At 40.0% G+C, this 14,136-nt stretch overlaps 1 protein-coding gene across 1 annotated transcript; it reads left to right on the forward strand.

Annotated features, from left to right (window-relative positions):
- Positions 1-4,058: 4,058 nt before the first annotated feature.
- On the forward strand, positions 4,059-6,043 carry ctbp2l (C-terminal binding protein 2, like). Its single transcript, XM_038282555.1, has one exon. The coding sequence runs from the start codon at positions 4,217-4,219 to the stop codon at positions 6,041-6,043; it is 1,827 nt and encodes a 608-aa protein (XP_038138483.1). The 5' UTR covers positions 4,059-4,216.
- Positions 6,044-14,136: the final 8,093 nt, after the last annotated feature.

Raw genomic sequence — 14,136 nt, forward strand, 5'->3', positions numbered from 1 at the left:
CCTTCTGCTTTCTTTCTGCTTCTGCTTACTTCACCCGTATCCAAACCCTGTAAAGGTGCAGAGCCGGTTGAAGAGCAGCTATGCCTTATTTACTACATTCAGCCTGATAATAGATAATTATCCTAGTGGATTGTTTCATATATGAAAAAGAAACATATCCGCTCACAATAAAACAAATTCTATTTGTATTTTTATTATTTAAATTTGATTGTATTTATTCTTGTTTGGTTAGGTTAATGCCACAGCTCCAGTCATCAGTGGGTCCATGGATATGCAACAGCATCCATGTAGAGGAGACAGAGACTGAGTGAATTAGAGCTTTGTGGAACTAAGATTCTCAATAAAAATGGGATATTTTATCCAAACGGTGTCTTTTGGGTTCCTAAGGAGACCAGAAAACTTCTTCCTCCACTCAGGCTCACCCATTCATCTCCTTATAAAACTTTTTCTGGGAGCTGGTGCAGTTATAGAGACAGGAAGGGGCCATTTCCAAACTGTTCCATCAGACAGGTGCATAAATTGTCCAAAATGCTAAAGTAGAGTTCCTTTATGCTATAGGACCATCAAAACCACCACCTACCTCCTAAATCTTAACATTTTACATAATCAGGTCACTCAATTCTTTCTCCAAGTACTAAACCCAGGCATCATTTGTCTCTCCAATGCTCATGTCTTCACTACTCCAGAGTCCAGTGGTGGCATGCCTTATACCACTGCATTCAACACTTTACACCTTACTTTGTTTACTGTGGCTTGGATAAAGCTGCCAGCTATGGAAACTGTCTCTTCATGCTACTATTGAACTAATGTGAGGACCGCATGAGGTTTAGAGGTGTGCATCAACTGACTGCAGAAAGCAGCAGTGATCTCTGCACACTATTGCCCCTCAGCATATGCTGTGTCATTTCTAGTCTCCTAATCTTTTTTTCTGTCTCAGTTGCTGTCATTTCCAATCAGTCATCCACTTCATTGCAATACCACTAGTGGTTTACTGTGGAGTATTTAGTATCATAGAAATGCCATGACTGGACTTGATGCACAGTTCTGAGATTCTTTTTGAATATCTGGATCATGGATGACATTAAGAAAATATATAATCAACTCTTCCTGCAACGAGTCGTCATTAGTCACTTGTAAATAAGACAAAACGATCATGGATTTTACGATTAAGGCTTATTTTAGAACCTTGGCTAAAATTGCTAAAACAACAGTTTTCAATAGTTGAACACCTCCCTCGTATTCTTCACTCGGTGAGATATTCCAGGCAATACCTGCTGGGTAAAAAAAATTGTTAAATGAATAAACAATAAAGCTATTTGGTTGACTCCGTCCAAACTCTTCCTGTCTTTCCTGGTCCTATCTTTAGTCCTTATCACACTGTGTGTCTTTCTCCTTCTAAAGCTGTTCCAATAATGTTTGGCACTGCGGATAAACACAGCCACTTACAGTGCCCCCAATGCTAGATAAGCAATGTTTGCACATCTGGTGCATATGGTATGTGAGAGAAAAGTTCACAAAGTTCATGCTAAGAGTGGATCAAGTCCATGTAAGATCATCATTCATGAAGTATTTAAAACTATGTTATTAATGAACCTGCTAATATTCTATACATAAACGTAATTTATCAAAGTGGTTTTCTGTTTCTGTATGTTAAAGCTTAGACATCATTACACACCTTTTTATTGCCTTCCGGTTTTACCCCTGATTTGCATCAACTTCCTTGTCACCTTTCAGGCTGCTTGACTCACTGAAATGTTGACTCTGACTCTCATCATGGTCTATTTACTCTCCCCTACATTTACACCAAAAACCTACAGAAAAGGACTCATTCTTATAGTTTTATGCCATTGATGGCACCTGATGATAAAACTGGTTTTACATATAGTTATGGATTCTCTAACCTTTAGAGTACTCTAATGGTAAATCCGACAGGGAAAAAGGTGTTATAATTAGAGGCTAATAATTTAAGAGCAAGATATTAGGTAGCTGCTAGAATATGTTAGTCTAGAAATGTTTGTCATTTCTGCATTGTTGTTTATGACCAGAATAAAGGACCGAACTGATCATTAAGATTGATTTCACGCTGAATTAGACATTAATTTTTGAGACTGAGTTTAAATTTCTTCTCCGCTGAAAAAAAAACAACTAAAGCTCTTTCAGAGGACTAATTAAACAGGCTAATATATTTCCGATCATTTTATATTTACATGATTATTTCCATGAAAAGTCTCAGATGACAGGAGTTGCACTTCCTTTTTGCCTCATGTTAACTCCCAGTAGTGATGACTTTGTTTTAGTTTCATTTTATAGGAAAAAGGATTTTTTTTCATCCATCCCAATTTAGACATGAGGTTTCATTACTCAAGTAGAAAACATTTAGGACCTGATCTGTGTTTCATTTATGGCTGCAACTAACTATTAATATAACATAGTACGATTAATCTGTTGATAACTTTTTTGATTAATTGTTTAGTAATCGGATAGCTAGTTATCCAAAGTTAGTTGCTCTGTCAGCTAAAGGCATGTTCTACAGTCTCTTTAATCCAGTTAACGATTAATCGATTACTAAATAATTATCCAATAATCGATTAATCATGATTTATCCGATTAATTATTCAGCCCTAGTTTCATTATCAATAAAGAACATTTATAACTCCTTTATTTTTAGTACTTCAACCAGTTTCAAAGCGGAGTCATATGTAGCCATTTACTGTGTGCTTCTTTTCTTTAGCATTTTACAGTTTTTCTTTTTTTTTTTTTTAAGATCTGATCAGAGAAATATTAAATAGATAACCATATGCAGTTTTCTCACTTAAATAAATGTACTTTTTAAATCTTTGTATCCATCGTTTTTTCCCCCCCTCCTAATTTGGAGTCTGTAGTGTTTTCATATAAATCATATTCCATGTTACTGGAGCTGATCTTGCCTTTGTACAGTTTCCTCCAAGACTTTTCCTTTCACTCAACTTTTATGATATACTTAGGTATATGCAGCTCCCAGTAAAAGGAAAGTGATCATATCATATTTAATATGTTTTATTTTCATGAAGTTAAATCCTTGATCAGAATTAAAGGAAAGGAACACTTAAAATATATTTGCTGTGTGTTTTACATGATATTATATATATATTTTTTTAAATAAACACATCTTACTAATATTTTATATTCAAGACATACCTTTACATCCTTAGAATATAAATATGGAAATTATGCAGACCTTTGGGAGTCTAAACAGTTGTCAACATTAGCCTTTACTGTGTCAGGGCATCTGTTTTTTCTGTATGTGTAATTGCCCAGCAGAGGAGGCTGTGCATTCTTTATGGTTGAAGTGGAGCATGTCCTGATTTTCTTTTAACAGCCTTCAGATTAAGTGTAAACCTTCGAAGTACTTGTGGGAGTGGACTTTGTTGCAGGTCACTGCCTATCTCTCTCGGGATATGCAGCATGTCACCCCCCCTTGTCCTCCTCTGCCTCTTTTTAGATCCAGTCATACCCATAGGGAGATGGGCTGCAGGCAAGCAGAAAGGTTTTATGTAGCAGCAAACACCATAAACAGTTTAACGCTTCGTGAACACATCTCTAGGCCTCTGCAGTTTGCTGGCTACATAGGCTATCTAGACCAAGTGATGTCACAGGAGCAGTGGATTTAAGCAGGTTTTAGTTTGACGCTAATCCCCTTGTGGCGAGCGCAGTAAATGAGAGGACAGTCCCTGCCAATGGCATGCATCGGCCCCCGCTGGATTAGTACATCTCCACCCCTCCTCCAGTCTGTTGTCATGGTCCAGCATGTGTTTTTACCCCAATTTCTTAACCTCAGTCTTAGTGTGGGATGCCCAGCTCAAGCATGATCCTAGCAGAATGGAGTAGAGCTTCGCTCTAAAGGTGTGTTATTTCTCTGCCTGTATGTCAGCGTGTGTGTTCTGTTTCTGTCTTCATCATGTTGTATGTCTCTCCCCGTGGATTTCTAATGTTTCCAGGACTGAATTATTTAGACAGGCTGGCAGCAGGGAGCTACATGATAGCTTAGACTTAAGAGTAAGGGGAGGGAGGGGGTGTACAGCTGCAGATCAGGTAAGAAGGTACCTCCTGCTTCACCTGTTCCTCTCTCCTACGCTCTTCTCCCATATGATTGGGGGTCAGTGTAACTGGAGAGTCGAAACCCAATACTTGGCTCTATTTACTGCTTTTGTAGCTATACTCATTATTGTCTTTACTGATGCCTGACTCGAGCGAGCAGTCGCATTTTGGTGGCTCTCTGGGCCAGCAGGTTGCTGCCTGGAGCGAGGGACAGAACGACAGGGCTGAGAGCCGCTGCTTGTACTGTGGTACTGTCCCAGAGCGGAGAAACTCTCTCCTGCTTGGGGGTAGAGACAGCACAGCTGGTTTTCTTCATCAGCTAGACCTGGCTGGGAAACGGGATCAAGGCCTGCGTGAACAACAGCTCCTGAGGAAGAGTCCTGTCCCTGATCTTTGTAGTAACCTCTACCTTAGACGAGCCATGGCAGGTCGGGCCTCTGTACAAGCTCAGGATTACTACCTGGCTGACACTTCCTTATCTGGTCAACCACCTGAAGAATCTGGGTTTTACAGGGATAACCAGCACTCGCTCACCAGATCAGCCTCGCATTATGGAGGGGGGAGGCCTGCGTGGGATCAAGGACAGGCAAGGGCCACACCTTCTGTACTGGCTTCTACTTCTGGACCTACATCCGTGCCTCCTCCTCCTCTTCCTCCTCCCCCACCACCTCCTCCCCCTCCTCTTCATGAGCTGAGCCGTTTGTATCGGGAAGCTTTGGGATCTAAGGTGATCCCAGACGTCCAGCGTATTGGTGGCAGCTCTTTTACTCCGGCTGGTATCTACGGGGTCCAGCCCCCTCTTCCCATTTATGCTACTGAGCTGCCACCTGTTCCACATCAGGTTTATAATAGCATCACCAGCTTACCTGTGGAATCTCGTCATCCAGCTGCATCAGTTTCAGTAGTGGACCCAGCATCTCAAGCAATGGACGGAGCTCTCCCTCGGCCTTATGGAGCTGTAGCCTCCCAGAGGCTGCCTTATGACCCAAATTATGACCCAACGGCAGCCATGATGGCTGCCACAGCTGGGATGCCTTCCAGCCTGCCGACAGTACATCCAAGCTCTACAGACCCCAAGAAGATGGTAGATCCTACCTTTTTGGCTTTCCTACGAGCTGAAGGCTTGGCTGAAAGCACCATCACTCTGCTGCTGCAGCATGGCTTCGATTCCACTTCCACTCTGACGATGATGGAGGATCATGATATCCGGTCTGTGGCCCCAAACTTGGCCCAGGCCCGTGTTTTGTCCCGTGTGGTAATGGGATGTAAGACAGGCAATGCTGCAACGCGTACCCGGTCAAACAGCTTCAGCCATCGCAATGACCTCTATATGCAGCAGCAGGGGTTGACGATGGATCCCAGTCTGATGCAGCAACCCCCTACCACCATTCAGACTGTATCCCCAAGGATGGGAGAGTTTCTTGGCCGCAGACCAAGCAGTGCTCCCTCTCAGCATCTTCTTGAGACGACCACCTACCCTGGGGCAAGACCAGTGGCAACTGGAGCTTTCCCAGTTAGCCCTGGAGGATACAACAATGTAGGACCTCAGGGAAGACCCCTCTCTATGTACAATGCTCACACTGGCCTCAGCATGTCCGCTCTTGGGCAGCAACCCCAACCAACACCAGGCACTCCTGGAATGGCACCCAAAACCTTCTCCGGCTCTTACTCCCCCATGGAGCTGATGAAGAGAGCCCCAAACCTTCCCCCGGCTTCTCCTGTTGCGGCAGCAAGTCCCCTCCACAGCCCACAGCTTCTCCGAAAAGGGATCAGTGCAGCTCCCGAGAGCACCATTGTTCCTTCTACTTCTAACACTACTCTCCAAGGGCAAAACAGCAGTAACAACAAGCTGGTCGGACGTCGCACCGGTCCCCCTGTTATAGTCTCAACTATGACCACCGCGCAAGACACAAGTAATGTCAATCCTTCCTTTTTCTTTCCATATTTTCTAAACCTTCAGCTCTAATATCCACATCAATATCCTTTTCTTGATAATCATATCCATCCTATGATTCTGCTGTGCATAGATAAGTCTTTGGAATGCAAAACTGAAATTACCCTGCTATTGTTTTTGAAAGGAAGAAAAGCATGTTAAGATGTCTCTGACAAGTTAAGCTGCTTTGCCCTGAGAGGTTTCTTTTTACAAATTATGCAACTATTTATTCATGTATTGCACCAGAGTTGTGTCATTTGCCAGAGGGAGCTGTGTCTCATCCCCAAGTTGAAACATTTCAAAGAAAGCAGTTTTCATTTTTTTATTCGTTTGCTTGTTTTTAATTAGGTTGCTGGTCAAATGGTCCGTGCTTTTGTGGTTGTTTTACCGGATTGTTAGGAGAATTATTCTGCCTATTTGGAGAGTACTCTTAAAATAAATTAATAAATAAAAATACTAGGCTAAAACAGGTGTCCTTCAAATGTTCTTCTGCACTTAAGGCATATGAAGCAGGTGTGAAAAAAATACACAGCTTGTTTTTAGTATGCAAACAGAATTGCTGTCATTCTATTTTACGTCGTACTCTCACCTAATCTGGAGCTTAACAACCACAAATCCAATTACTCTAATTGGATATATGTTTGTGTGGACTATTATAGGTAACTGTTTTTTGTAGCTTCAGCTCTGTTTCTGTAGTACTACACAACCCAAAGATTTCTATCTCTATTTTTTATGAAATGAATTCAAAGCATTACTTTATAAAGAAAATATTTATCCTTATTATGTTTCTTTATAACTTCCTTTATCACTTTATAGGAACAATACATAGTACTGCAACAAGAAAAAAGTCTGATTTTAGATGTTTTTTGTTGTATATCTACAGTTTTTAGCATGTTGCCAAGCAGTAGGAAGGTCTTGCTAACCTATGGTTTAATCCTGCACATGCATCTTTGTTTGTACTGCATGTCTGTGTTGCCCCATTATGCATTGGTAATCTAAGGTGTATCCTACCTGTCACCAATAGAGTGCTGCAGGTAGGGACCAACTAACTGAATTATCACAATTAAATATAGTCAAAGGAAATTAGATAAAACAGACATGGAGGAAGACAAAGTTGGAAATGAACCCCTACTCCAGGGGCTATATGTATTGCTCCCCCTACAGGTTTGGTGGGAGACAGTTTAGTAGATATCAGCGGATATATATGTACATTTCCAGTTTTTTCAATAAAATTTAGTGGCCGTGGATTATGGTGAGGTGCACTCTATAGTCCGAAAAATACAGTAATTAGCAAATATTGATCTAAAAGTTTCCATTTACAGCTATTTAAAGGAAATGTGTCAGACAGGACTATCTGAATGCATAGAGTGCATTCAGAACATTTTAAAAACACTCTTTATTTTCACTCTCCTCATTATTAACCCTATGTTGTTGTTTTATCAGCTCTTGGTCAAACGTGGTGTGGGTTTTGTCAAACCCTTTATCGTCGCCTTACTTGAAGTACCCCAGTACTGTAGTCCACTTCACTCTTTTATCCACTGGTTGTTTAAAAGTTACTTCTTAAAAGGAGCTGATCATGTTGAGAGAAAATTAACTCTTGCACAGTAATTTTGAGAGATTTTTTTCTTTTAATAAACATTTTTATTTCAACAGCTTATTAAAGCGAGTGTCAATGATTCCCTTCATACGAGACTTAATATGGCCTTTAAAAATCATTGACTATAAACAGCAGTTACAGCAGCCATTGAGAAATTCTGTCATGTTTTATGGCTTCATGGCCATGAAAGCATTTACTACTAGAGTTTCATATTACTTTTAAAGGTCACAAAAGTGAGCTTTTATTCAAGCAGTCTTTTCCTTGTGCTCTATTGAATTGATTTTTAATAATCTCACACTAAATGCTTTAGAAGTGTTTTGAGACTGTTTATGTTTTACACAAAGGAACTTTGTATTTTAGAACCATAATTTGGGTGGTTTGTTTCATCCTTAAATATTAAAAATCTATTTCTGACAAAACATTTTTCCCCTGTTACTTGAAGCTGGTTGTTCTGTTTTTAGCCCTTGAGCACCACATCTAACCCCCCTCATGATCAGTGTGTGGTCTAATGAACTTGTTACAGAGCAGCGACTTTTATGTAGTGACCTCTCTTCATGCGTTGTCAAAGAACTAAGAGGCAGGAGGAATGGAGGAGGATCTGTGGGGGTGGCAGGTCCATCACTCTGAGCTTTGTGAAAAACATTCACATATCAAGGGTCGCCACTACCCGCAGCATTCTTATCACAGCTGGCATCATTTGCATGTGGCTGGAAATTTTGTTCCTGTTCCAAATTCATCTGATAACCGGCAGCTCCAGCTGCTGATCAGAAATCCTATTCCTTAATTGCTTGCTGCTAGGCAACTAAGATTTCAATGGTAATCCAGGATGGCTAATATTAATGTTTAGGGAGAGAAAATGTGGAGAGATGCATGCTGTTTTTCACTTTTTTCATGTGCAACCTTTTTTTGCAGTCAAGGATAAAGCGAAAATAATAAGATCCTTCAAAGTGCTTTGTGATACATTCTGTTTAATCGCTTTACCTGCTTCTTGTGTGCCATAAATGTAGAAATTACTCTTGATTTTAAAGTAAAGATCCACAAGCTCTGTGAAGGGACTCTTTTATTGCATAGGATGGTTTGTGGTCTTGAAAGATGCAGGTAGAATGCAATGAATTTAATTATTATTGATAAGTACATTCATTTAAATGAAAATGTTACATAGATATAGATTTATTATCTACAGAGAGATATAGATTTAAAGATATCTCCCTTTTAATTTTGATGACTGTGGCTCACAGCTAATTAACGGCAACATTCAGTTTCTCTTAAAGTTTTTTTTTACAGAATTAGCCTGGTGTGCATTTTATGTGCAATGCATTTAAATGCCTGGTATGCACCCTTAAAAATTAGTTGCAGATTTATTTGTCACTGTATCTTTATGGTTTGGGATAGAAGCAAACACACCATACCTCATATGAGGTGAAAGATGCCTAGATTGCCCTACAGCCCTTAGCTCACCTGCATTGTTTGTGCTATTATCTCTAGTCTTCAGCCAGACACTATCCTCTTTAGATTAGATGAGTTTTTTGATACAAAAAACTAAGCGATAAAGTGATAATTGAAATGGGTATTAGTATGTAAAATGACCCATGGAGTTCTCCTTTATTTACTGATGGACAACTGCTTTTACTGTGGACTTTCCACAAATCATTACTGATGACAGCAAGTTCTTGGATATCTTCTTTCTGCACTATTTCTCTGGAACTTGTTTTTCCAAAATAAATGAAACACAGGATTTGGACCACTTTCCTACTCAGTCTTAAGTAAAAGGTTTCAGTCAATGTCTCTGATTTAGTAGAGGCTTAACAAAAGGAATACATATGCTGTAGCCCACGTCCTGAATGCATCTGTGTATGGTGGTACTTGAAAACTCTTGAGCTGGCTCTCTATCACGATTTCTTTACTTTATAGACTGACCTTCTAGCATTTGTGTCAACCTTTCATTAAAAACACAGATACAAAACTTTGGGAATGAAAAGCTTATTGAGCAATAAGCGTTTATAGTCGTTGTTTCCTTTTTATTGAAAGGATCAGCTTAAAGGTCTCGAAGCAATCAAAGGATATGTTTTTCACGTTTTTATAGCTTAGACTGCCATAATACACCGTACCTTACATATGATGGTAGATTTTTCTATGTATTTAAAGATTTCATAACCGGTATTAAAAGGTTTAGCGGTGTCTCCTTGTATTAAGGTGCTGGCATCTAGTTTTGTCCTTTGAACTAATAGACAAAAAAAACTTATGGCAACAAGTAACAGACATGAAAAATGCTGTATCTCAGTCTGCTGCTGAAAAGTAACAGACTGAGATACAGGATTCCTGTTTGTATTCAATGAATAAACTAAATAAGTTTTTAGTTTTAAAGTGCACATTAAGTGGGAGGGCCTATGTCTGTCCTCCACTGCACACTGTATTGGTTGGCTAAAGCCATAAGCAGAGCTAATTGTGGCTTTAAGCTGGGGAGTCTAGCTTAGATGCAACAGTTCTCTTCCACCTAATACAGGGAGAGTGCATTGCAGCCCCAAGATTGGCCATGGAGTTGTCCGTCAGTGGCATCCCACAGAGCAGCACAGGTGGGTAAACCCTGGCTTCTTCTGCATCACGTGACGCAAGTTAGCTCCCCCCTCCCCCTAGAAGAAGTGATTGGCTTGCAGGCTTTTACGGTGCATGTGTGTGTATGCTTAGTAGATTAGAAAAAGGTAGATGCAGTGCACGTGGTTTTCCCTGTGGGGATAATCTGTGGAACATCCTCAGATGTGCTTTTTTGGGCTTGAGAATTAGAAGGCGTCATAGGGACACTGGAGTTTGTGGGCAGGGCTTTATGGGCGGAACATTTCACTTGGATCACTGCTTTCTGTGTTGTTCTATGTTTTACTACAGGTGCTGGTCATAAAATTAGAATATCATGAAAAAGTAGATTGATTTCAGTAATTCCATTTAAAAAGTGAAACTTGTATATTATATTCATACATTACATACAAACTCATATATTTCAGATGTTTATTTTGTTTAATTTTGATGATTACAAATGACAACAAATGAAAATCTCAAATTCATCATATCAGAAAATTAGAATATTACTGAAGACCAATAAAAACAAAGGATTTATAGAAATGTTGGCCAACTGAAAAGTATGAACATGAAAAGTATGAGCATGTACAGCACTCAGTATTTAGTTGGGCCTCCTTTGGCCTGTATTACTGCAGCAATGCGGCGTGGCATGGAGTCGATCAGTCTGTGGCACTGCTCAGGTGTTATGATAGCCCAGGTTGCTCTAATAGTGGCTTTTAGCTCTTCTGAATTGTTGGGTCTGGTGTATTGCATCTTCTTCTTCACAATACCCCATAGATTTTCTATGGGGTTAAGGTCAGGAGAGTTTGCTGGCCAATTAAGAACAGGGATACCATGGTCCTTCAACCAGGTACTGGTAGCTTTGGCACTGTGTGCAGGTGCCAAGTCCTGTTGGAAAATGAAATCTGCATCTCCAAAAAGTTGGTCAGCTGCAGGAAGCATGAAGTGCTCTAAAACTTCCTGGTATGTGGCTGCGTTGACCCTGGACCTCAGAAAACACAATGGACCAACACCAGCAGATGACATGGCACCCCAAACCATCACTGACTGTGGAAACTTTACACTGGACTTCAAGCAACGTGGATGAAGTGCCTCTCTTCTTTTCCTCCAGACTCTGGGACCTTGATTTCCAAAGGAAATGCAAAATTTACTTTCATCAGAGAACATGACTTTGGACCACTCACCAGCAGTCCAGTCCTGTTTCTCTTTAGCCCAGGCAAGACGCTTCTGACGCTGTCTGTGGTTCAAGAGTGGCTTGACACAAGGAATGCGACAGCAGAAACCCATGTCTTTCATACGTCTGTGTGTGGTGGTTCTTGAAGCACTCACTCCAGCTGCAGTCCACTCTTTGTGAATCTCCCCCACATTTTTGAATGGGTTTTGTTTCACAATCCTCTCCAGGGTGCGGTTATCTCTCTTGCTTGTACACTTTTTTCGACCACATCTTTTCCTTCCCTTCGCCTCTCTATTAATGTGCTTGGACACTGAGCTCTGTGAACAGCCAGCCTCTTTAGCGATGACCTTTTGTGTCTTGCCCTCCTTGTGCAAGGTGTCGATGGTCGTCTTTTGGACAACTGTCAAGTCAGCAGTCTTCCCCATGATTGTGTAGCCTATAGAACTAGACTGAAAGACCATTTAAAGGCTTTTGCAGGTGGTTTGAGTTAATTAGCTGATTAGAGTGTGGCACCAGGGGCCATCAATTTTGAACCGTTTCACAATATTCTAATTTTCTGATATGATGAATTTGAGATTTTCATTTGTTGTCATTTGTAATCATCAAAATTAAACAAAATAAACATCTGAAATATATGAGTTTGTATGTAATGTATGAATATAATATACAAGTTTCACTTTTTAAATGGAATTACTGAAATCAATCTACTTTTTCATGATATTCTAATTTTATGACCAGCACCTGTATCTTGAGACTAAAAGCTTGAAATAAGTTTTTCAGGTTGGAGACCTTTGATATAGCTGACAGTGTTGCTATCTCCAATCACAGGGTGAATTTGGAGCTGCTTCTAGGTGTCTGAATGTATCTTTTTCACAGCCTCATCTCAAAAGAAATGCATTTTTTTATTATATCACAGAGGCTTCACTCTTTCGATCATTAAGTTTTCACCAGTAGCAGTTTTACTTTTTAAGGTTTGAATCCACAGTCAACATTCCTTTGTTTTGTGATGCTACCACCTCTGACCTTCGTGCAAAAGTGCAGAGGGAAGAGAAAATAGATTGCATATATTTCTAGATCACTTGTAAATACAACCCAATTAGTTTTGAAAGCTTTGCTGTGGCTCTGTGTCAATGCAGGCTGCAGATGGCCCCCCTTCCAAAGAAGGAAGTGTCCATTGTCATCACGGGATGTGACAGCAGGACACAGGGATAAATATGTTTTTGAATATGAAGAAATGGGGGCAAGATTAAACAATTAATTATCAGTTTTTATTGTTTTAAACTTAAGGTAATTGTTTTTTTTTTACCTTAAAACCATGCAACTAGGCACAAATTACACCATATTGTCGATATTTTCAGTCTACAGACCTTTTTTCATATGTCCCTCAGACCCTACTAAATGTTACTTGAGCTTTTACGTGCTACCTGTTCCACCATCTCCTCTCAAGTTTTGTGTCCCAGAAGGAATGCAACCTTAAAAAAAAACACCTCTCCCACTCCAGCAGGATCTCTGTGAACTAAGCTATAGAAAAGTGTCGTTGAGTGGCCCGTCCGTTCCTTTCCCTCCCCCATCTGCTTCTTGTCTTGATATTTCCAAACCATCGGTTGCGTTCACAGAGGGGATTAATGGTTTCTGAAGGGAATGGCGCTTTCAAGCGAATGGGGAACAGCTGGTCTTCCCTCTGCCTGGCAGCTCCAGTGTTTTGAGTGTGATTTTGTTTTTGTGTGTGCGATGTGTAACATCTGACCTTTGCACACTGTCAGAGTTGTTACTCCTGTTCTTTAGAACCCTTTTAAGGTCACTGCTTCTCACTGACTTCCTGCTTTTAAATGCAATGCTGATTTCTTCATGTGTACAAACTCTCCCTATTTAGTGTAAATCCATTTACATAACACCAAATCAGATGTCAAACGATAGTACTTGAGTAGAGAGGTTTTAAAAGCAACGGTTTAATCACTTCAGACTTAGATTTCTGTGCTACTTTGGCTTGAAAGAGGCATATATTTCTTGAAGGAGCTGAATTAGGGGCTTTAAATTTCATAAAAGACCAACTCAAAGTCATGCATAACTGTGAAGCAGAGCCAACTTTTACTGGAAAGCTACACCTGCAGGTTTCTACCTGCTTTTTACTTTAAATGGTTCATTCTTTTCCGTTTTTTTTTTTTTTACAAAATACCTTAAAGCTGGGTCAGAGAGGAAGTAGAACTTCTTCTTGGTGTTATTTTCAAGTTTTCAGCTAATCTAGTAGATTAAACTTCCTTTACTGGGCTATTTTAATACACACTTTGATCTAAACAGTATCAGCTTACCTAAAGCTGGATTTTTATTGTCAGGAAAGGTCTGCACCAAATCAGCATGATGCGGCCACCACCATGTTTCACTGTGTGGATGCAATATTAGTTCCCCTACAGAAATAGTTTTGCATGCAGGACATAAAGTAAAAAGCTCCTTCTTCCACACTGAAAAAAAAATAGAGGTTGAGAGAACTTACATTTTCTAGGCAACGTGATGCATTTGGTTTTTTGAGTTTTCCTTACTTAAATTCACTGTGGTTGAGTTTACAAAGATTTTTGAGTTCTGCCAACTTAGGTTTTTGGAGTGTTACATAGAAATTTTGAGTTCTACCAACTTAGGTTTTTGAGTTTCACCTTTAAGTTCTGAGTTCTATCAACTTTGTTTTATGAGTTTGACATATAGATTTTGAGTTCTACAAACTCAGATTTTGTAGTGTTTCTGCAAGTTGAGTTCTATAATCAGTTTTTTTAGTCCTACCCCAAACGTCTT

Source organism: Cyprinodon tularosa, unplaced genomic scaffold (genome assembly GCF_016077235.1).
Source record: "Cyprinodon tularosa strain WSP-4 unplaced genomic scaffold, ASM1607723v1 ctg185, whole genome shotgun sequence".
In the NCBI taxonomy this organism is placed as follows: Eukaryota; Metazoa; Chordata; class Actinopteri; order Cyprinodontiformes; family Cyprinodontidae; genus Cyprinodon; species Cyprinodon tularosa.

What these genes read in the sequence shown, in the direction of transcription:
- ctbp2l (XM_038282555.1), top strand. Translation starts at nt 4,217, where the DNA reads ATGCCTGACTCGAGCGAGCAGTCGCATTTTGGTGGCTCTCTGGGCCAG.